The following is a 25439-nucleotide window of genomic DNA, read 5'->3' on the forward strand; positions in this document are numbered from 1 at the left end:
CTAAGCCATGACTAGCTTGGGAATCAGAAGATATTGTGCAAGGAGAGGGAAATGGGATGCAAACTATTTAGGATTCCTACAAGAGGCTAGAGTTCATTAGTGGTCATTGCAATGTTGAAGATTACTGACCCCTCCATTAGGGTAAGGACATGCAGTCATTACATGTTAGTTGCTGCTGCCTGCGGTTATACAATATCCTGTTCTGCAAGAACGAGATATGCATACAGTGTGTTTCATTGATGTGCCTATCATTGTTGAACACCTGACAGCATGTGCAGGTGTATGATGTGGGTGTGAGGCTTGCAATGGAGCTCCAAGACACTGAAACTATGAATGCTAGGCATGTATCATTGAACAAAATTGTTGGCTCATTCTACTGCATCCATTCTACTGGATGCAGTAGAATGAGCCATACAAGATTAGAGATATAGCTGATGGCTTTCAAGATTTACTCACCAATCTAGATTCCTCACATTTGGTCAATTTTTCTTTGGCATCGCATCCAGGTCCTCAGGCCTACAATGCTGGTATTCATCTTCTCAGCTATCAGTTTATGTTACCTTCTTAAATGTATGTCAGGGAGCCCAGTCTCTCTGAAAATTGAGGATCTCTCTCTCTTCCTATTAGCTTGCAGCATTGAGTTCTCAAACGCTTCATTGGAAAATAGGAATTTGAAAAGACAGATGGTGGTGGTGGGGTTGGCAGCATTTTGGGCACAGAGTGGAGAGGCTACAGGAATGAGGGGGCAAGAGGGAGAGAGGGGCAAGATGGTGTAGCCAGTAACAGGAAACCTGAAAGGAAGATGAATATAATCTGTAGACTGGTGGGAAAAATAGAAAAACAGAATACTCGAACAAAGAAGAGACTGAAAAGTGTTGATATTCAAAGTGTGGAACTTTGATGTCCTTGAATATAGCTCACTAAAATTAACATGCAGATACAACAAACATTGAGGAGGGTAAGTGATGTGTTAGTCTTCATTACAAAGAGATTGGAATACAGATTAAAGATGTTTTCTTCCAATTATATGGTTGTAAACCAACACTTGCAGTACAGCATACATATTTAGTCTCCTTACTCGAGAACCTGCCATAGGGAGTCTGCAAAGAAGGAATGCATTAGACTAACCTTGGATTGTAAGAATAGAAACATAAAATTATAAAGGGGATTGATGTGAGCACAGTGTTCTGCTACTGTACTGATCTTAGGTTATTTAATCAAAAGCTCTTTTTAAAAACATGAGCTATCGGGAAATGGGCTGGGGCTGTTTCCCTGGAGCGTCAGAGGCTGAGGGGTGACCTTATAGAGGTTTATAAAATCATGAGTGGCATGGAGAGGATAAATAGACAAAGTCTTTTCCCTGAGATGGGGGAGTCCAGAACTAGAGGGCAAAAGTTTAGGGTGGGAGGGGAAAGATATAAAAGAGACCTAAGGGGCAACTTTTTCACACAGAGGGTGGTATGTATACGGAATGAGCTGCCAGAGGAAGTGGTGGAGGCTGGTACAATTGCAACATTTAAAAAGCATGTGGATGGGTATACGAATAGGAAAGGTTTAGAGGGCTATGGACCAGGTGCTGGCAGGTGGGACTAGATTGGGTTGAGATATCTGGTCAGCATGGATGGGTTGGATGGAAAGGTCTGTTTCCATGCTGTACATCTCTGTGATTCTATGACTCTAAGATACCCCATTTAAATTGGTTTGTTTAAAAGCTAATTTTATTTGGTTCTGGGAGAAAGCTACCTGCACGGGATCAATTTTAAATTGATTGCATTGAGAAGTTGATTTTATTAGCTTTAACACTAAAATGGTGGGCAGTCAAGACTCATTTAAGATCATAGCCCAGATTATCTCTGAAAAATGAATCAATCCACTTATCTACCATGAACCTTGAAGTCTGTTTACAAAATTGTGAAGAATATATTTTCAAGACAAGAGAGAAATGCACAGTCAAATGATGAAATGCTGCAGGGGTTCACTGGCAAATAACAAAATGGTGCAAAGGCCATATTGGTAGAGGAAGAATTCCTTTAATTATGGAACTTTAGAATGTGGTAAATCACATGGTGCAATTTGTTTCAATAGCATGAAAAATATTGTAGTGTGGAAAAAGTTCTACAAATTAAGAAAGTAAAAGTATAGACTGAAAACAGGAAGAGTACTTCAATATAGCAAGGGGACAAGCAGTTATGCATTTTATATATATATATGTATATATATATATATATATATTCCTATATTATATATATATATTACACACACACACACAGACAGAAATTCTGATAAGAATTTAGCAAATGAGCTATGAGTGTATAAAGGGTTCTGCAAATTACATTATACACCACGCTCAAGAAAGTATGAAATTCCAGGAGCAATTTCCATGATTTAAATCACTAAGTTTCAAAAGTGCTATTTCTGTTATGGTCAGAATTGGTGCATAATTGAAAATGCAAAATTCAATCAATGGTCTTGCAAACTGTCAACCATTGACATGGCAGGAGAAAGAAACTGGGGACCTCTTTGAGAGAAAGGGGTTAAATAAGGAAGGAGCTAAGCAAGTTACAGGAGTGCACAAATCTGATGATAACAATATGTCACTTTCCTTCTGTCTCTGTTCAATGTTTGATCCCTAATAGAGCCAAAATCAGAAGGTCCTGTGGACCAGCAATCATGGTCCCAAATCTAGACATTGTAAATTTACCCATAGCCAGAGAAATCAGGCCTGACAGAAAATTGGCCACACTATATTAAACATCTGTTACAGAAAACACTGTCAGTCAAAGAAGTCACAAAGGTTCAGGGGGAGCCAGTTACTGTCAGCCTAAGTTTATGCATTGGAGAAATTTGAATCAGAGTTCCTGCCAGTGCCTGAGGCCATGTACTTCAGACAGCCCCGGCAGAGCAACAGTGAAATGTGGAAGAGAGCCAGCCGTATATCAGAGACGAAGGAGATTGTAATGGCCCAACCCGATTACGTAGATCATTGTGGATAATATCCTTCTGAGATGGATAGAGCTGGATAGCCAGTAAGTATTGGGGAATGCGGAAGATGCTCTTTTTTTGTAAGGAATATTTTGTTATGAAATTCAAGTTGAACTACAAACTGACGTCCATGCCTCTTTGTTTGCCTCACCAACAAATGCGCTTGGTAAAGTGTTTTTAATGAATAAATTGATCGGTGTCCAATTCACGGTCAACAGTCCTCAGGCTCCAGCATTATGTAGCAAGTGGGATGTTTAAATCATCGCCAAAAGAAGATCTCGGCTTACGATTTTATCCAACACAGAGCAATCCATTCAATCAATATCCCATGTTCAGTGTACAGAATGTACCCATATCTGGGTCGGATGCTTTTCAGCGGGTCGGTGCAGACTCGATGAGCCAAATGGCCTCTTTCTGCACTGTATGGATTCTATGATTCTCTGGCTTAAAAGCTCATGACAGTAGGCTCTGGAAAGAAATGATTCAGTGTAGAACATTGTGCTAAGTTTAACAGTCTAAATAAATGGCAGTAACTTAAATACAAAGGTGATCTGACCAACAGTCGAGACTCAAAATTCTTCCAAGATTTTTTGGCTACAAACCAACTTCATCCAAGACCCACCAACATCCGTAATGCCAGGTTAAAATTAAATCATACCACATGTCAAGCAAAGTAGGAGATTTTACCATTAACTTCGGATAATAACTTAACCACATAAATCTATTATAATTACTTCTCATTCACAGTTTTAAGATGGCTTCAGTGTTTGCTACAAACATCAATTCGGAAGCAAAACACACTCTAAACCACACTTTTATTGATGTCCTTGCAGGATATCAGTTTCGAACAGCTTACCAAATGCAGCAGCATCTTCACACCTACCATATTTTTTACTGCACATGACACAGACCATAATGGTTGTATTGATATTGATATGTACAATGCTGGCCAGATACCAGAATTTTTACGGTACCTATCCCAGCATAAAGAATACAACATTTGTTAATGCAGTGCCTGATTGCAGACATATCAGGGAATCTCTCAAACTATTTTTAATTTGCATTTCCCATTTTGAATTTAGCGAACAATCCCTTTGAAGTTCTGATATTCAAAATCTGGGAAATTTCACTAACTTTCTTCCCTTATATAAAAGAAACAATTCTGTTTGAATCAAGATTATTGGAATATTCAGAGTAAAGATGTGATTCAAAAAAAGATGCCAAAGGCTATTGGAAAACCTTTGAAGATTCATTAATATTAATAAAATATGAATACTATATTCTTTAGCTATTGACAAAGATTTAGATTGATCCTCAGAGTTGTAATCTTTATATAGATAAATGTATCAAAAGATTTAGAGAGTAAGCTGCAGGAAAACACACAAAGTGAGACACACAAAGTGATTAGAAGGAAGTATGGTTGGAAAAGAGGAGTAAGAACTTTTGTTTCTGAGATGCCCTTGCAATCTCCCATGGGAAGCACCCAGGGTGTCATGCAACAACTTTGTTTTAAAAAATGTAATATTACACTTTAATGCAATCCATGGCAGAAGTGCTAAATTGCACTACGTGATGATATTTTTCAGTGAAATTGTCTACATAGAAGGAACACAGATGGGGCAGAACTTTCAACTTTAGTGCAGGTGTAAAATAAGTGGCATTGAATCAGCCACCCATTGAACATTGTGTCTGATTTTCCTTACTAAAGCAATGGAAACATAAATCATAGAGTACATAATAGGTGACTATTTATCTACTGAACACAAGTACTCTAAAGGTTACAAGCAAAATTGAAAACAAACAAGAAGACAATGAGTTGCAATATGTCAGCCAACCAACTGGAGTCCAGTTTCTGAACATAGTCTTTATAAGCAGTGCACCACATCAAACTCTATAGATGATCTATTTAAAATTTCCATGAATACATTTTCTATGAAATAAACTAAATAAACCTCTCCCAGTATAAATAGAGATTTCTCCAGCAAGTGAAGGACAGTATCATCTAATGTGTACTTCAATTCCAGTCACCTCCAAAAGTGCAGTTGCTGTGCATGTTGGATAGCGTACAAGGTGTGTGAAAACTAAATTCGTGCACTGTTTCATATTTAATATTTTCTGTGCAGCAATACATTAGGAACTCACCTTCTACAAATATAAACCAATTTCTAGCACTTGAAAACAAAATTAAAAGAAATAAGAATAACAAGAATTGCTGAGGTCACAGGGCAGCATTGAACGACTGCGAACAGTTTATCTGATAATAGCATATATGGTTGCAGTGTATTGTTTGGGAAAACAAGAAGACTTTAGACTTTGTTCTTAGAAAGAATGGTACAGGAAGGACATTCTAATGGCCCAACTGAAATACGTGGATCATTGTGGATGATATCCTTTCTCAGATGGATGGAGCTAGATAGAGAGCAAACATTGGGGAATATTGGAAATTCCTGAAGAAGGGCTTATGCCTGAAATGTCGAAATTCCTGAAGAAGGGCTTATGCCAGAAACGTCGAATTCCTGAAGAAGGGCTTATGCCCAAAACGTCGATTCTCTTGCTCCTTGGATGCTGCCTGACCTGCTGCGCTTTTCCAGAAACACGTTTTTAAGCTCTGATCTCCAGCACCTGCAGTACTCACTTTCTCCTAGAATATTGAAAATGCTCATTTTTTTGTAAGAAATATTTTGTTAATATAATGAAGGTGGCAAAGGGGTGACAGTCATTCTGGCATTATGAATAACTGGCTGAAATGGTTCAGACAGATGACTGGTACACCATAGACTTGCAACCCCCAAAATAAGATATATCAATGGGGATAGAAGAGAGTGATAGAGAGAAAATCCAAGAGAACAGGCCATCACCCTTTTGGGAGAAGACCAGAGATTCAAGTGGAGATCAAAGATTGTTACTACCAAAGACTTGGTGGGATTTCATCACTCCAAATAGGAGGGGCCCAATGCCTCTGATTCTCCATTCTACAGAAAAGTTTGCAGATTAGTAAAGCCTTCTTATTTGTGACCAGCCTTGTATTTCTTTTCTTATTCCAATTAAATAATGCACGGCACCTAAACTGCTACTTCTTAATACACTCAATTAAACTAACTGAAAATTGCCTACAAATGCTCAACTGCCTATATTCGGTAACTGTGATCACAAACTCCAAACTGCAGCAAATTTACTGCAACAAATTGTAAATAGATCTGTTTTGCTTTATGGCAGCATAAACCATAAGTGGAATAAAAGAAATTATCATAACACTTGAGAACCACTGGCATTTAATCACTAAGATCAACAATTGTATCATAACTAAAGCTTAGACATTGTTCATACTAAAGTAAGAGAAGTGAGATACTTCAGTCGACAAATGACAGAAGTAGGCTTTGATCATAATCATTCAATAAAGTGACTTTACACAGATTTTGTTTGCCAATACCTTGAAAAGATTCTAGTGTTGACTGTGCAACATAAGTTTCCTCATAACTTTCACCAGTTTCCTCATTTCCCCTCAGATCCAAACTCGCAACTCAGCACCAGCCTCATGACCGGTCCATCTTCCTTCCTACCTATTATCCCTACCTCCATCTATATATTGTACTCTCAGCTATCTTACTCCTAGCCCCACCCCCCTCTCATTTATCTCTCAACACCCCCTCCACCGGCCCACAAACCTCATTCCTGATGAAGGGCTCTTGCCCAATTCTCCTGCTCCTCAGATGCTGCCTGACCTGCTGTGCTTTTCCAGAACCACACTCTCGGTTGTGCAACATACAGTCATAGTAATATATAGCATGGAAACAGATCCTTCGGTCCAACTCGTCCATGCTGACTAGATATCCTATGTAAATTTAATCCCATTTGATTGTGGCATCATTTCTGAGACAGTATTAATTCCTTTCTTTCTGAAAAATTGAATAACTTTTAAGTGACATTAATGCCCATATCTTTAACCTCTCTCCATTTTCACTGGAAGTATTGGTATCACTTTATCCAGTGACAAAAGAGTGAAAGTGGGAAGGAAGCAGATAGCAACAAGTAGAAAAGTAATTCTACTTGACTTCTAATTGCTCCAAAGAATTAAATTTCGTAGTACAATACTTCTGATAAAATTATCAGATCTTCAATTCACTATGAGCTTGGACATAGGAAATCAGGTTATCCATAATGATAGGATTCATCAAAACTTCTGAATGTACTGTAATCTACTGAGCTTTGACGAACATCTCCATCCAAGATGTTGTTTGTCAACTTCCTGTAAAGGTTCCAATGTTGACTCTGCAACAGTTTAGTGTAATGTCTGAACACAGTAATTAATTCCTTCACATCAGAAATTATATTGTTAACGTTTGGGTGACTATAGTGCTCACAACTTCAACCAATCTTTAACTCGACTTATAGAGTACTTGCAACTGTTAAACCTTCATGGTTAGCCAAAATATTGCCTACTGTAAGGAAGCAAAGTTGTGAGTCAAACTGCACTAACATCAAATACAGTATCAAGGTATCTACTACCGAGTATAGATGCAGATAAAAGAACATTTTAAGAGTGTAAAAACATGAATTAAGGTCAGCAGCAGGATTTTCTTTCAACATATACCTCACATGTTTCAAAGATTTACTGCAGCAAATTGTAAATAGATCTGTTTTGCTTTATGGCAGCATAAACCATAAGTGGAATAAAAGAAATTATCATAACACTTGAGAACCACTGGCATTTAATCACTAAATCAACAATTGTATCAGAACTAACGCTTAGACATTGTTCATACTAAAGTAAGAGAAGTGAGATACTTCAGTCGACAAATGACAGAAGTAGGCTTTGATCATAATCATTCAATAAAGTGACTTTACACAGACAGGAAATTGGGAACACCTAAAATACAAAATATATTGAAATTAGACTTTTAATAATATTGCTTTGGAGAATGATTGACACATCTTGCTAATCCCATTTAGATAGCTTGATCAGAACAGAAAATAATCATATTTTCTTGGATACCGAAGTCATAAAGAATATATTCTTTAAATTTATTTCATTTTTCATTCTACTTAATTGTGCTGTGACTTATCCCTGGGAGATGCTGCTAGGCAATAAGTCCAAAGATTCTAATACATTACAAGGATATATAACATTTCAATGACATACAAATGAAGTATTGCTTTCTTTATATAATTAAGGCATTTAAAGCAAAAGCTCACCTGGTCTAGGATTCACCACTGACTGATGATCAACCTTCCACTATGAAGACCAAGAGGTTAAAGCTCTGCTTTAAAAAGGATACGTCCAGGAACCACTGGCTTCCTATTCACTAGTGCAAAGGATAGTTCAGTTTGGAGAAAGATTACAGAGGATTTGATGATATGTTGTCCAAATCTAAAGGTCGCCATGTCTACAAATGAAAAGGAACAAAATGGGAGAAATGCAAATCAGAAAAGCAAATGCTATTTAGAATAGCAAGAAACTTAACTAAACTAGCCATATAAATATTGTGGATGCAAGAGCACTTCAAAGGTTGAGAACTTCAACATGAATAACTCATCTCTTGACCCCCCAAAACCTAATGATTCTATAGGACGACTGAATATACTTCAGGAGAGTGATGAGATGATTTCAACTTGGTTGGGTGAGTGCATCTCCAACATTAAAGAAGCTCTATATAGTCTAGGGCAAAGCAGCTCTGTCCAATAACAACTTCAAATTTCATTCTCTCCACTAATACCAAAGTGGCAAAAGAGCATGACATTTACAAAGATTGACTGCAGCAACTCAACAAGGTTCCTTCGATATCATCTTTCAATCCCTCGATCTCTAACAGTTACAGAAGTGCAGCAAATGCGTGGGTACACCACACTCACCTCCAAGCCCTGAACCATGCTGAATTGCAACAGTATTGACATTCCTTCACTGCTATGTCAAGATCTTGGAACTCTCTTCTTAACAGAACTGTCAATGTACTTAATCAAGACAGATTGTATCATTTGAAGGCAACAGCTCACTACCGCTTGAAAGATGATCAGAGAAGAGCAACAAAAGAATTGCTACTTTAAGATTTACTCAGCTTATCTAAAAACAAATGATGGTACTGTAATCATGTGCTGCAATACATTGGATGAAAATATTCAGGCTAATATTTAGAACAAAAAACGCTTAATTTAGTGTTGCATCATTGTGCGAACATTTTCTTTGTTGGCGACAAGTAATGTTGGCAAAAAAAAATCAATAAATCCATTTCTCTGAGAAGATAAAAGGATAATCAATGGGAAGAGTTTCTCTCTGAAATAAGAGAATCTAGGAATTTCCATTACTGTGATTAAAATAAAGTGTATTGCCCTTTGTTGTTCCAGATCGCCGAATGTATTTATTTGAATATTACCTGAAACTTAAGAATCTGAAAAATATCCATAAAGTAATTCACTTTGTATAATGCACTGAAATAATGCTAGTGACTTGATACTCACACTGTTTTGAAAATAAATCCTCACTGCAAAAATACATTCAAGTAACTTCATAAATATTTTTTGTCAGTTTTCCATTCAAAGAACAGGGTTTCTGAACCACTTTATCAAATATGCACTAAGTGCCCATGGCTACTGGAAATTCCAATCAATAAACTTTGGCATTTTCAGTAAATATTTGCACAAGTTTCTTTCACACAAATTGAATCCAATGTGGTATATCACAATTGGGTTAATCATATTAAATAATTTGCCAAAAAAAAGTGATTTGAAATAAAATACATTTCCATTTATAAACAAATGCAATGCTCAGGAATCTGTCAAACATTATTAATTTCCTGCACAGTACTTTGTAATTTGACAGTTGTTGCAAGACAATTCAAAGACACTTTTCATTCAGATATTTGCAGGGTTTTTTTTCCACAGCATATCTAAAGGTAGACCAGTGGAACAGGAAAAATTGACAAGATAGTTACTAATGAAAAGAGAACTTCACACAAAAAAAACATATCCCTTACTACTAAATATTGATATTTGGATGTATTAGGAAACTTTTGATGAATTTCAATTAGTTATTTATTTTCTGAAAGGGGTTAAAACAGAACTTAACAGAAAGTAGAATAAGGTAGCCAAGATCTCAAATCTTGAAAACAGTGGTTAGTTTGCTCTTTCATCTACTTCCACATACATAAAATCACCAACAGTATGCATAAACTAGCTAGCAAGAGCATAAGGAACAGATAGGAGTGGATCATATAGGAGCAGTCGTCTCCTCCTCCATTCAAAATAAAAATCCACCTCAACCTTAAATCTGTTCAATTAGGATTCACAACTCTTTGTGATTAATTTTCAGACAAAATGAAATGTATATTACTGGCAGTTACTGGGAAATATAGCTTGAAACCCAGCTTTTTTTCTTTCCTAATATTTTCAACATATTTTAACCATGTGATCTATTAAAATACACTGATCCTTTTCAGTGTCACATGCAACATTCTTCAGTCCTGGACCCCAGTTTAATATTTTAAGTGCGAGCAGCAGCGGAGGTAGGACGAACTAGGAAGACTGCAGATAAGGTAAGGCAGTTTTTATTAAAATTACTTACCGGTAGCGGGCAGTGGTGTTTTTCTCTTTCACAGAAGGAGCTGGAGCAGCGGAGGAAGTGACGGGGACCAGAGGGGTAGCCAGGAAGGTAAGCAGTGAGTATAAATACTCACCCTTCGACGCCAACGGCCATTTTAAGTGCGAACAGCAGCGGAGAAGGCGCGGGAGCAGCGGAGGAAGTGACGTGGACCGGAGGGGCAACCAGGAAGGAAAGCAGTGACTATATATATCAGCAAGGCGGCTAAACCTGAGACTATACTACTGTAGTGTCTCCCACCCACCCCCCTCCTCTAACCTAATTTATAAGTCGGAAGAGCGGGAGTGACGACCAGGGGATTGCCGATAGTATATCTGGGCAGTGGCTGAACCCGAGACACTACACGTGTTGTGTCTTCCACCCCCTCCACCCTCCTCTAACCAAAAATAGGACTCTGGTTTGTTAAGGTAAGGATTTTCTATTTCTTTATCGGTGAATGGTTAAAAATTAATTTTTATGGTTTATCTATTAATTGTTTTTTAGAAAAAGACTATAGCAGAGAGGTATCAGAAAGTATTTTAAATCAAACCTATACAAAGTAATAAAGTAATTAACTAAGCAGAGATGGCTGGGCAGGTGATGTGCTGTAGCTGTATGATGTGGGAGCTGGCTGATCCCATTGTGAACGGCAGTGACCACATCTGCAGCAAGTGTTGGTTGCTGGAAGAACTCCGGTTCAGAGTTGATGATCTGGAATCTGAGCTTCAAACACTGCGGCACATCCGGGAGGGGGAGAGTTACCTGGATGCTTTGTTTCAGGAGGCAGTCACACCTGGGAGATTAATTAATTCACATTCAGTTAGTGATCAGAGACATCAGAGTGTGACTGTAAGTGAGGCAGGTAGGGGGAACCTGAGTTCAGAAGTGCAGGAGCCTCAGCCCTTGACCTTGTCCAACAGGTATGAGATTCTTGCTCCCTATACGGTTGAGGAAAAGGGCTCTGGACAGGATGAGCCAGCTGACCATGGCACCATGGTGCAGAAGGCCATTCAAGAGGGGGGAGCAAAAAGACAAGTAGTTGTTATAGGGGATTCTATAATTAGGGGGACAAATAGTATCCTATGCAAGCCAGATTGGGAGTTTCGCATGGTGTGTTGCCTGCCCGGTGCCAGGGTGCGGGACATCTCCGACCGGCTTGAAAGGATATTGGAGTGGGAGGGGGAGGATCCAGTTGTTGTGGTCCACGTTGGGACTAACAACATAGGCAAAGCTAAGGTGGAGGACCTGTTTGGGGATTATAAAGTACAAGGAAGGAAATTGAAGTACAGGTCCTCAAGGGTCATAATCTCTGGATTACGGCCTGAGCCACGTACCAATTGGCATAGGGATAAGAAAATTAGGGAAGTAAACACATGGCTAAGGGATTGGTGTGGGAAAGAGGGATTCCATTTCATGGGGTATTGGCATCAGTTTTAGAACCTGGGGGATCTGTACCGTTGGGACGGTTTCCACCTGAACCGATCAGGTACCAATGTTCTAGCGAAGAGGATAAATAGGGTGGTCAGTAGGACTTTAAACTTCTGAGTTGGGGAGAAGGGAAAGTGAAAGCGACAGGGAGTATGGAGTTAAATGGAAAGATAAGCAGGAGGATAGTATGTATGCAGGTGGATTTAACCTTGAGGCAGATTAGGAATGCAACAAAAACAAAGGATAACTTAGGACATCTTATGACTTCCAATATCTCTCATGATAAGAATGTTAGCATTAAGGCACCTTACCTGAATGCTCGTAGCATTCGTAACAAAGCAGATGAACTAATGGCACAGATCATCGTGAATGATTATGATTAGATTAGATTAGATTAGATTACTTACAGTGTGGAAACAGGCCCTTCGGCCCAACAAGTCCACACCGCCCCGCCGAAGCACAACCCACCCCTACATCTACATCTACCCCTTACCTAACACTACGGGCAACTTAGCATGGCCAATTCACCTGACCTGCACATCTTTGGACTGTGGGAGGAAACCGGAGCACCCGGAGGAAACCCACGCAGACACGGGGAGAACGTGCAAACTCCACACAGTCAGTCGCCTGAGGCGGGAATTGAACCCGGGTCTCTGGCGCTGTGAGGCAGCAGTGCTAACCACTGCGCCACCATGCCGCCCACTGTAGTAGGCATCACAGAGACATGGTTGCAGGGGGTTCAGGACTGGCAGTTAAACATCCAAGGATTTACAACTTATCGAAAAGACAGGGAGGTGGGCAGAGGGGGTGGGGTGGCCTTGTTAGTTAAGAACAAAATTAAATCTATGGCAATGAATGACATAGGGTCGGATGATGTGGAGTCTGTGTGGGTGGAATTGAGGAACCACAAAGGCAAAAAAACCATAATGGGAGTTATGTACAGACCTCCTAACAGTGGTCAGGAGCAGAGGCGCAACATGTACCGGGAAATAGAAAAGGCATGTCAGAAAGGCAAGGTCATGGTGATCATGGGGGACTTCATTATGCAGGTGGACTGGGTAAATAATGTTGCCAGTGGATCCAAAGAAAGGGAATTCTTGGAATGCTTACAGGATGGCTTTTTGGAACAGCTTATCATGGAGCCTACAAGGGAGCAGGCTATTTTGGACCTAGTGCTATGTAATGAACCAGACTTTATAAAAGATCTTAAAATAAGGGAACACTTAGGAAGCAGTGATCATAATAATGATAGAGTTCAGTCTGCAGTTTGAAAGAGAGAAGGCAAAATTGGATGTAATGGTGTTACGGTTAAACAAAGGTAATTACGAGGGCATGAGAGAGGAACTGATGAAAATCGACTGGAAGCAGAGCCTAGCAGGGAAGACAGTAGAGCAAAAATGGCAGGAGTTTGTGGGTATAATTGAGGACACGGTACAGAGGTTCATCCCCAAGAAAAGAAAGATTATCCGGGGAGGGATTAGACAGCCATGGCTGACAAAGGAAGTCAGGAAATGTATCAAAGAGAAAGAGAGAGCCTATAAAGTGGCCAAGAGCACTGGGAAATCAGAAGATTGGGAAGACTACAAAAACAAACAGAGGATGACAAAGAGAGAAATAAGGAAGGAGAGGATCAAATATGAAGGTAGGCTCGCCAGTAATATTAGAAATGATAGTAAAAGTTTATTTCAATACATAAGAAACAAACGACAGGCAAAAGTAGACATTGGGCCACTTCAAACTGATGCTGGAAGGCTAGTGATGGGAGATAAGGAAATAGCTGGAGAACCTAATCAGTCTTCACAGTGGAAGACATGAGTAATATCCCAACAATTAAAGGGAGTCAAGGGGCTGAGTTGAATATGGTTGCCATTACAAAAGAGATAGTGCTAGAAAAGCTAAAAGGTCTTAAAATTGACAAATCTCCTGACCCCGATGGGCTACATCCTAGAATTCCGAGGGAGGTGGCTGAGGAAATAGCGGAGACATTGGTTGAGATGTTTCAATAGTCACTGGAGTCAGGGAAAGTCCCGGATGATTGGAAGACCGCTGTTGTAACCCCATTGTTCAAGAAAGGATCAAGACAAAAGATGGAAATTCATAGGCCAATTAGCCTAACCTCGGTTGTTGGCAAAATTCTAGAAACCATCGTTAAGGATGAGGTTTCTAAATTCTTGGAAGAGCAGTGTCAGATTAGAACAAGTCAACATGGATTTAGTAAGGGGAGGTCGTGCCTGACAAACCTGTTAAAATTCTTTGAAGAGGTGACAAGTAGGTTAGACCAGGGAAACCCAGTGGATGTGGTCTATCAAAAGGCCTTTGATAAGGTGCCACACGGGAGGCTGATGAGTCAGAAGAGGGCCCATGGTGTTCGAGGTGAGCTTCTGGCATGGATTGAGGATTGGCTGTCTGACAGAAGGCAGAGAGTTGGGATAAGAGGTGCTTTTTTGGAATGGCAGCCGGTGACAAGCGGTGTCCCACAGGGTTCAGTATTGGGGCCGCAGCTGTTCACGTTATATATTAATGATCTGGATGAAGGGACTGGGGGCATTCTAGCAAAGTTTGCCGATGATACGAAGATAGGCGGACAGGCAGGTAGTACTGAGGAGGCGGGGAGGCTGCAGAAGGATCTAGACAGCTTGGGAGAGTGGTCCAGGAAATAGCTGATGAAGTTCAATGTGAACAAATGTGAGGTCTTGGACTTTGGAAAAAAGAATACAAGCATGGATTACTTTCTAAACAGTGAGAAAATTCATAAAGCCAAAGTACAAAGGGATCTGGGAGTGCTAGTCGAGGATTTTCTAAAGGTAAACATGCAGGTTGAATCCGTGATTAAGAAAGCGAATGCAATGTTGTCATTTATCTCAAGAGGGTTGGAATATAAAAGCAGCGATGTGCTACTGAGACTTTATAAAGCTCTGGTGAGGCCCTATTTGGAGTACTGTGTCCAGTTTTGGGCCCCACACCTCAGGAGGGACATACTGGCACTGGAGTGTGTCCATCGGAGATTCACACGGATGATCCCTGGAATGGTAGGTCTAACATATAAGGAACGGCTGAGGATCCTGGGATTGTACTCATTGGAGTTTAGAAGGTTAAAGGGAGATCTAATAGAAACTTACAAGATAATACATGGCTTGGAAAGGGTGGACACTAAGAAATTGTTTCCGTTAGGTGAGGAGACTAGGACCCGTGGGCACAGCCTTAGAATTAGAGAGGGTCAATTCAGAACAGAAATGCGGAGACATTTCTTCAGCCAGAGAGTGGTGGGCCTGTGGAATTCATTGCCGCGGAGTGCAGTGGAGGCCGGGACGCTAAATGTCTTCAAGGCAGAGATTGATAAATTCTTGATGTCACAAGGAATTAAGGGCTACGGGGAGAATGCGGGTAAGTCGAGTTGAAATGCCCATCAGCCATGATTAAATGGCGGAGTGGACTCGATGGGCTGAATGGCCTTACTTCCACTTCTATGTCTTATGGTCTTATGGTCTTAATATACACACTGCTGGGGTATAGGCAAGAAAACTGTTTTGAGAAGACTTCAGATGTCTCAGGCCACATACTGAGACCTGTCTTCCACCTGTAAGTGGCTTGTCCTCTTCCATCTGCAGATATCGCTGCTCCATCTCTCCCTTCCACTGCAATCCAAGGAGGAAGATAATTATAGCATGAATTAAAATTCAGAACTTCCCATCTACTTCACCAAATTTAACCTTTTCTACACATCCCATGTATCTGCTGCCCTGTCCTTCTATGTTGAAGTACTCATGACTTTGGAAGATGTTGTTGAAAGACTTTTGGGAAATTTCTGCAATACATCTTGCAGATCATAAATAATGCTACTACTGAGCATCTGTGTTGGAGGGAGCCGATGCTTGTGGATGTGTTACCAATCTAGTGGGCTGTGTTGTCCTGGATGGTGTCAATCATTTTGAGTATTGTTGGAGCTGCAACATCTGAAATAACTCACATCTATTTACAGCCCCAAATAGATAAGTCCTTGACACTCAACCAGCTCCCTTAGAATCAGCACCCGAAGTATCAGAATGTCTGATGCTCCACTTTTTTTTTCTGTGGTAGAGGTCATCCTCTGTTTATTTTTTTTTCCCAAACTACCACCGAACCGCAGTAGTCTTTATTTTTTTCCCCAGCATCCATGGTGTGTGTGTGTGTGCAGGTGTGAGACACAGTGAAAGACACAAAGTGCACAAATCTTTATTCAATTTCCACCACCAGGAAGATTGGAAAACACCCGAGTGGCCAGTAACAAGCACTGCCCTTCACATCAAAGGGCAATGCTGTGTGATCAAACAGTGAAGAGGAGGGTAGGGACTAAATCAAAATAGAGTTGGATGGGGAAATGATGCACTCCACTCCCTGCGGCGCCCACCTCTCCCTGAACAACTCTAGGGTGTTGGTGGACACCGCATGCTCCTTCTCCAAGGACACCTGGGCTCTAACGTAACCCCGGAAGACGGGCAGGCACTCGGCCCTAACGACCCCCTCCACGGCCCGCTGCCTGGACCTGCTGATGGCCAGTTTGGCCTGGCCCAGGAGCAGACCCATGAGGAGGTCTTCAGACCTGCCCTCCGTCCTCCGTACCGGGTGCCTGAAGATCAGGAGCGTGGGACTGAAGTGCAACCAGAAGCAGAGGAGGAGGTTTTTAAGAAAATCAAAAAGGGAGTGCAAACGCCCACACCCAATATACACATGGTCCACGGACTCCACAACGCCATAGAACAAGCAGTTGGGCTGGGAGTCCATGAACCACCGCAACCTGCGGTTGCAGGGGACTGCTGCGTGCAGCACCCTCCACCCCAGATCCCCGAGAGAAAGGGGGAGGACTCCCACGTAGAGAGCCCTCCACTGGGGATCCCCACCGCCCAGTAGCAAATGGGCACGCCAAGGCGTGTCCGGACGGTAGATGAGGGAGAAGAGATGGACGGTGTGCAGCCGCAGTCTATACAGGGCCCTCCTTTTTATGTCCTTAAAAGGGACAAAAGTAAAATTCCGGAAATGGCTCAGGTTGTGGGGCACAGGCTCCCGCGGGAAGTACGGGACCTTGGGGCCAATGTGAAATTCTGTCCGGGCTGGGGTGAGCGCGGATGGGATTGCACCGCACACCTGAGCATCCTCCGACCGGTGCACTACGTCGGGTCCGAGTAACGCCGTTTTAAGACGTTGGATGACGGTGGCTACGTACCGGACGTCTACCGCGGCCCTGCTCGCTATGTCCCGCAGTAGCGTCCAGCCCAGGCCCCCGGCACCCAGCACGTCCCCGACCCTGGTCGCCCTCGCCGCCACGGCCCTCCCCTCCAACAGCCACTCGAACCCGCGAGTACGGAGGTGCGGATTCCTGAGCAATGGTTCCCTGACAACAGCCGCTACTCCTGCCGGAGGGTAGACGCGACGCGATTCAACCATGTTCCAGACAGTGATCAGGTCCTGGTAAAAGACAGACAGTGTCTTGAGGGTGACCTCCAAACCGTCACGGTCGACGAACAGGAGCTGCGTGTCGTAGTTGAGGTTCCGCACCTGGCGGAAAAAATATGTCGCCAGGGCGCACCACCTAGGAGGAGGCTCGACGTGAAGGTATCGCTGCCAGGTCTGAAGGTGGAACGTCGCTACCTGGGTGCGGACGCACACCAGCGACTGACCGCCCTCCTCAATAGGGAGACTCAGAACCTGCGCAGCGACCCAGTGCATCTTTTTTGTCCCAGAAGAAGTCGACCAACATTCTCTGGATGTCAGCGACAAAACCAGGAGGAGGGACCAAAGTAACAAGCCGGTACCACAGCATGGCAGCCACCAGCTGGTTTATGACCAGCACTCGACTCCTGTAAGATAGTACTCGGAGCAGTCCTGTCCAGCGGCCTAGGCGAGCCGAGACTTTGGCCTCCAGCTCCTGCCAGTTGGCCGGCCAGGATTCCTTAGCCAGGCTGAGGTAGACCCCCAGGTAGAGGAGATGGGTGGTACTCCAGCTGAACCCCTGTAACTCCACCGGCAGAGAGTCCACCCGCCACGGACCGACCAGTAGTCCGGAAAATTTGGCCCAGTTGATCCTGGCGGAAGACGCTGCCGAGTACACGGCCGATCAGACAGATGTTGATTTAAAGTGCCAATATATTTACAAATGTGTTATTCTCTTTAAAATGAAGTGTTACCTGGGTTATCTGTGTATCTTCTGAAGCTTTTCTTTCTCATTTCCATCCCATTATGTTGACAATAAAGAACTAGTCTGCCATCAATGTTTGACCTGATGCATAGCTGGGCTTTAAATATGCCATCAGCAATTGGGAATCAGGAAGGCCTTGGAGCTGTAAGCACTTCTCCCACTGGTGAGCATATGATTGCACAAGAGCAGTACCATCGAGGCATTGTGCAAACTTAAGAGTGAAAAATTGAATAAATTAACTTGCTGTGGTTCAGGGAGGGAAACCGTCTAGTAAAGCAGCTGAAAGTGACACTTAGATTTTGGTAAAATTAAGCCCATTATCTATCTCACTCTGATACTCTGAAAAACAGCTTTTTTCTTATAAATGTGACACAACATAACTGTCATTTTAAATTGCATTCTCCTCATTCCTCTCGTTAGCTCACAGTGGTGTAACAACATACATTTTGCATGAAGGAAAACAAAGGGGGGGGATATACTTTCAATTCATATGCATTATACAAAAGAACAGATGGTCAAAAATGAATTACAAATGAGTTCAGGTTCCTCGTTTATATCTGAATGCACCTTAACCATTAATTCAGCTTGGAGATACTTCTCTGTAAACAACCAGACATCTGTAGTTTTTAATGAATCTATTACTTCAAACCTCTGGAAAAGTTGAAATAGGTTACACTATTTTTAAAATAAAGATCATGTGAGTGACTCAGGTACAAATAACAATCTGTTTTACATGAGTGAACTTGAGCTGAAGCTGAATGCAACATTCCTAAACTAAACAAGACAATATAAGGGAAGGAATTTTCACATTGTCAGATGTAAGAACATGTACAATGAAGTAAATCAGTGGCAAGTTTGTAGAATGGGTGGATTGGTGTCAGATGAGGTTTGCTGCAGGGAAGTGTGAGGTGATGCACTTTGGTTGGAAGAGTACTGAAAGACAATATGAAACAGAGCGTACAAGATTAAACTGGAACAGAAGCAGACAAACCTGGGAATATAGCACACAGAACGTGGAAAGACAAGTGGAAAGAACTAAAACATACAGTGTCCATTGCTTTATTAAGAGCATAGAGTAAAAGAGCAAGGAGATGATGTTGAATTTGGTGGATAGCCACTGGACTACTGTATACAGTTGCGGGCATCACATTATAGGAAAGATGTGAATGCATTAGAAAGAGCACAGAAGCAATTTACAAGAATAGTTCCAGGAATGGGAAACTTCTGTTAAGATGATAGACTTTAAAAGTTGGGCTTGTTCTCCTTGTAGAAAAGATGACTGAGAGGAGATCTGGTAGATTTCAAAATCATGAGCAAAATAACTCCACAGAGGCCTGTATCCTGTCACCAAGTCACCCATCATTTACAGGTGGAAAGTTCTTGACACTGATCCAATTTCTTCAGAGTGAACAGAATCTCCTGTTTATACATGTCAGCCAGGGCTACCTGACTGTACCAGGGAGACTGGACGCCTTCTTGCAGAGCACTTTAGGGAACATCTCTGGGACACCTGCACCAATCAACCCCACCGCCCCGTGGCCAAATATTTCAACTCTCCCTCCCACTCTACGAGGGCATTCAGATCCTGGGCCTCCTCCAACCCCGCTCCCTCACCACCTGACGCCTGGAGGAAGAATGCCTCATCTTCCGCCTCAGAACTCTTCAACCCCAGGGCATCAATGTGGACTTCACCAGTTTCCTCCTTTCCCCTTCCTCCACCTTACCCCAGTTCCAAACTTCCAGCTCAGCACCATCCTCATAACCGTCCTACCTGCCAATCTTCCTTCCCACCTATCCGTTTCACCCTCCTCTCCCACCTATCACCTTCATCCCCACCTCCATCCACCTATTGCACTTTTAGCTACCTTCCTCCCAGCTCCACCCCCCCTCCCATTTATCTCTCCACCCCGGAGGCTCCCTGCCTCATTCCTGATGAAGGGCTTTTGCCCGAAATGTCGATTTTCCTGTTCCTCGGATGCTGCCTGACCTGCTGCGCTTTTCCAGCACGACATTCTTGACCCTGGACCAGATTAACACCCCCAATCAAGGTACTCATTCTTTGAGGGCCACCTGGCTGACCTCGTTACAATCACATCAACTCTCCCCCTTCTGAGGCTGAGGACATCAGCCAGTTCTTTCATTGTAGCTCCTCCAGGGGTGTTTTAGTACCAGGTTAGGTTCCGCAAATTCTGCCTCTGATATAGGTGACATGTGATGCACAGCAGTTTGGCTCTTGTGCTCGGAGTATATGGGATGAAATTCATTCACTTCTTCAGGTGGCAAAAGCATCAAGGCAGCGACATCCACCATGTCCATCTCAGACTCCAAGGTATCTTCAACGTTTGATGGAGAGGGAGAACCCATAGGTTCCGGAAAAATCAGAAAGGCAGTCGAAGAGACGGGCAAGTTTTGCTCCTGCATGTTTGTGAATTTGCAGCTTTTATATGGTGCATACGTTTGTTCAGGGCTGTCACATCTACCCAAATTTTATACATTACTGGACATGACCTCATATGCCTGGTTCCCTCACCAAACTTTGTCTCCTGAAGTAAACGGTTTCGCTTGCTTAGTGAGTCTTGTGTCCGGCATTGGCGTTCCTGATGCTATTTCACCCTCTAGCTCTCCAGATCCAAGAAGATCAGATTCCCCATTAGCAACTCTACTGGAGCTATCCTGATAGTTGCATGAGGAGTGGCCCTATAATCAAAGAGGAGCCAGGACAATTTGATATCTAGTGAAGCTGTAGGCTGTTTCATAAGCCTGCCTTCAAAGTTAGGACTACGCTTTCTGTTAGACCATTGGATAATGGATACTATGGAGTTCTTCATACAGATGCCATTTGACTTTATGAAATACTCAAACTCCCCGCTGATAAATAATGATCCATTATCTGGAACCAACACTCGCAGGTGTCCATGTATTGCAAAAGATGTACACAGTTTTCTATCGTCATCCCTGTATTTAATGAATGAACTCTATAACCATCCAGCCACTTAGAGTGGGTGGCTATAATGACTAAGAGCATCAAGCCCATGAAAGGGCCTGCACAGTCAACATGTCCGGAATTTACCCAATCATTCCCATGAATGTAGGGGAGCTCCTAGCAGTGTGTTTGTCGTTATTGGCATTTTGGTCATTGCCCCACCATCGCAACTATGCCTGCATCCAATCCCAGCCACGAGACATAACCTCATGCCAACATTTTCATTTTGGAAACCATTGTATGACCCTGATGGAGTGTAGCCAGTATCTGGTGGCGAGCTTTGCTTAGGACAATCACTCTCGCTCCCCATAATAATTTGCCATACTCGACAGTGATCTGGTTTCTCAGGGTTCAAAATGGTTTCAATTCTGGTTGCAATGGTCCTTTGGTTTTGCCCATTATCACCAGCTGTTTCAGTTTTGCCAGGACGAGATCTTTCTGTCTGATATTGTCAGCTGTGACTGGAATTGTGTCCAGAAAATTTAAAATATTATGGACTCTTCCAGTGGCAGTACTATGGGTGGTCTAACTGCCATCAGGAGGTGGTTCAATCCATCCACACTTGCTACATGACCTCCTGGACTGTGTTCCAACTTGTAATTATACGGACTTAGTAGGAGAGCTTAATGCAGCCTGAAGCTATGGGCAGCAATGCCTTGTCCTTTTTAAGTAGACCGAGTAAGTGCTTATGGTCTTATTATTACAAACTTAGGTCAGTTAAGATTTGGTGGAACTTCTTGATTCCAGATATTACCATCAAATTATCCTTCTTCATCTGGATATTTATGCTTGGTTTTAGCCAAAGTCCTCAATGCATACTCTATTGGGCACTCCTTTCCACTGGGCCACTTGAGAGTGAATGGGGAGGCATTGCATGTCAATACCAGAACTGGTTTGGGATCATAGTGTGCCAATACTTCAGGGGATAATGACTGTCCCTTCACTTTCCTGAAGGTTATGGCTTCACTACACAACTATTTCCAAGGTTGGCCCTTTTATTAAGTGTTGATGCAAAGGTGCCAGAATGGTGGCCAGGTTAAGTATGAACTTTCCGTAATAATTCACCAGCCCATGGAAAGACCTAAGCTCCAATGCAGATGTGGGAGCCAGGCACCTTTGAGTGTCTTCACTTGATTTTACAATGGGTACAACAGTCTTGTCAACTCTGAAACCCAAGTAGGTCATTTGAGGTGCCTGAAACACACATTTTATTCCCTATTAAGGCATATGTCTGTCTGGGAGAAAGTCTAAGGACACTGTACAAGTTCTCTAAATGCTCCTTATTAGCATTTGCACATCGTCTAGATAAATGCTGAGCTGGGGTAGACCTTGTAAAATGTTCTCCATTGTCCACTGAAAAATTGTATAAGCTGACGATATCCCAAATGGCAGTCTTGTACTATGGTACAACCTCTTATGGGTATTAATTGTCACATACTTATGAAATCCTCAACTAACTGCAATTGCAAGTAAGCATGGCTCAAGTCCAGCTTTGTGAAGAAGAGCACACTACCCCGCTTCCCCACCACCACCCTGGTCAGCTTTGTGTGTAAATCCTCACTGGAAGGGATTGCGAAAAGCAGTTTGCCATTTGTTTAAAATCACCACAAAGATGAACCGACAGTTGAACTTCACAATTGTTATGACTGGTGTTGCCCATTCTGCAAATTGGACTGGTTTGATGATTCCTTCACTTTCCAGGAGTCTGATTTTTGCCTCCACTTTTACGCATAAAGCAAATGGCACTGGGTGGGCCTTGCATGATTATAGAATTGTTTCCTAGTGAACATGCAGGGAGGCCTTGTCTCCCCTGATAATCCCTAGACTATCCTGAAAGACTTCCAGGTATTTAATTAGGACTTCACTCAGTAGCCAATTACTCATTGAAAAATGTTGAGCCAATTGAGCTGAATCTGTTTCAAACAATTTCACCCACTCAATCTTGGGCCCAAACGTTTTACTAAAGTCAGTGTTAACTGAATCAACTGCTTTTCCTAAGAGACTGGAACCAAAGTTGTACCCTTAATCTGCAAAAGGTCCCCATGTAGGCTCACAGTTTTACCAGGGTTCAGAGCCCACAGTGAATTTTATTCAAGTCTAAAAATCACACAACACCAGGTTATAGTCCAACAGGCTTATTTGGAAGCACTAGCTTTTGGAGTGCTGCTTCTTCATCAGGTGGTTGTGAAGTATTTGATCATAGGACACAAAATTTATAGCAAATGTTTAGTGTGACATAACTGAAATTATACATTAAAAAAGAGCTGGATTGTTTGGTAAGTCTCTCATCTTTTAGAATGAGCATGTTGGTTTCAGTTCTTTCATCTGTAAATCCCAGAACTTAAAGTTACATTCTCAAGTGAACTTTAACAATATGGCGGCCCAGATAATGGATTGAAGGTGTGAGGTGCCCTGTGAGAGGCTGTCTATGCCACAATGTTCACAATGATTCTAATCATACCCATATCCCATTAATAAATCTTCAAAATACAAAGTCCAGGTAATAGAGACATTACTTGCAATGCGGCAATACAAAGAAATCTTCTGCATTCTAAGACAATAAAATGTATTTAATAGTTGTTTAAAATGCTAAGAACCAGATAAATGAATTCAAAAAGATATAGAAATAGTAATTTTAATATTTAGATCTCAAATTTGGAAGCAAAGAAAAGGATATTGGGAGTAAGAATGTTTCTTATGTGCCTTTCACACCTCAGGGTGTCTCAACACTTTCCAGCCAATGAACTAATTTTTGAAGTGAAGCCAATGTTTCAATGTAGGAAATGTGGCAACCTATTTGTACACAGCCAGGTCCCATATATAGCAATTAAATAATTTACCAGATTATCTGCTACACAGTTTTGGTTGAGGGATAAAGGCTTGCCAAATAACTCTTCTGTTGTCCTTTGAATTGAACTGTGAGATCTTTAACTTCCACCTGATAGGGCAAATAGGGACCATGACAGATGGGGAGTTGGGTTAATGTTTCTTCTGAAACATGGCATCCTCAGTGCTGCACTGCTACGCCAGTTTACATTTATGTGCTAGTTCCGAGATTCAGAACTTGAATGATGAGAATGGTATTACTCATTCAAGGTTGAAAACAAAGCATTCATACTAAAACATAAAAATCAAAAAGAAAAACCAAGGAAAAAGATGATGGGATGATATAAAAAGAGAAATTTCAATCAAACTAGCATTGGCAGCAGCATGAGACAAACATTGGCATATGGTGATGTATATCAACACCCAACTTAAAATAAGAGGCTTACATTAAAATAAAATATGATTTGGACAGAATACAATGAGCAAATACTCCTGCTTTTGATTACATCCACTGTTACTGCTACATATACTAAAGGAAATATTAGGTGGTCATTGTTGCTGTTTTTGAAGTTGATCAAATAGCATGATGTATCAGAGGACTAAACAAAGTTAACATGTGTTGTTACCATGAAGATAAGAAATATATAACGAGATTCTTTACAGAAAACAATACTTGTTTTAAAAATTCTATCACTTCACCTAAAGCGAAACAACAAGAGTAAAACTGCACCTCCAGTGATAACACAACACACATGAAAACTAAGATATTACACCTGTCTGAATCTTTCTTTTCAATATAAACCAAGTCATAACAATTGTTATAATTACACACCATCGATGAACATAATTGAACTTTAATTACAAAGTTTCTTTTGGAAACAAAAGGACACACCAACAGAAGTTCAAAGCAGTTGAAAAAAAATGAATTGCCTGGCGAGAAATCTGAAATTACAATCTGGAATTGTAATTTATGGAGAGTATTCTAGGTTATGAACAAAATAATTGAAGAAAAAGGCAACAGTCCAGCAAAAGATATCCTTGTACGTTCCCTCTTTCAAGAATACAGTGGGACAGAAGTTACAAGTCAGCTTCAATTCTGCCTGTGTGTGTTTGTGGCCTGAGGTCCTAATGAATGGTCTAGAATACTTGGGTCACAACCAACAAGTTGCTCCAAGATTCCACACATGGTGATCAATGTCAGTACACTGATTACGGCATTGACTTCCGTTCCAGAGGTCATTGCCGTGCAAGAACCTCAGACTCCTGCACAATCAGAAAGAAAATTTGAGGGAAAGCTTGTCACAGCTCTGAGAATAGCCATTAAATAAGTCAGTTCAAAAGAGTTTCAATGAACCTACAAAACCAAAAATTACAAAACTGACAATTTGACTACCAATGGCAACATTATCAGTCACATACAACAGCTCAACTTTCAAAAGTTTGCTCTTCATTAACAACTCAAAGACTGATTCATATTT

At 41.6% G+C, this 25439-nt stretch overlaps 1 protein-coding gene across 6 annotated transcripts in view; it reads right to left on the reverse strand.

Moving 5' to 3' along the window:
• The window catches only part of LOC140483809 (bis(5'-adenosyl)-triphosphatase-like), a 1171574-nt gene that overhangs the window by 850726 nt on the left and 295409 nt on the right, over nucleotides 1-25439 (reverse strand). For all 6 annotated transcript variants that reach the window (XM_072582436.1, XM_072582437.1, XM_072582433.1 and 3 more), the window contains one exon: nucleotides 8259-8366. In XM_072582436.1, the coding sequence (XP_072438537.1) occupies nucleotides 8259-8364 (106 nt within the window). In that variant the 5' untranslated portion in view covers nucleotides 8365-8366. The remainder of the gene's footprint in view (nucleotides 1-8258; nucleotides 8367-25439) is intronic.

The sequence above is a fragment of the Chiloscyllium punctatum genome, chromosome 12 (assembly GCF_047496795.1).
Source record: "Chiloscyllium punctatum isolate Juve2018m chromosome 12, sChiPun1.3, whole genome shotgun sequence".
Taxonomy (NCBI): domain Eukaryota; kingdom Metazoa; phylum Chordata; class Chondrichthyes; order Orectolobiformes; family Hemiscylliidae; genus Chiloscyllium; species Chiloscyllium punctatum.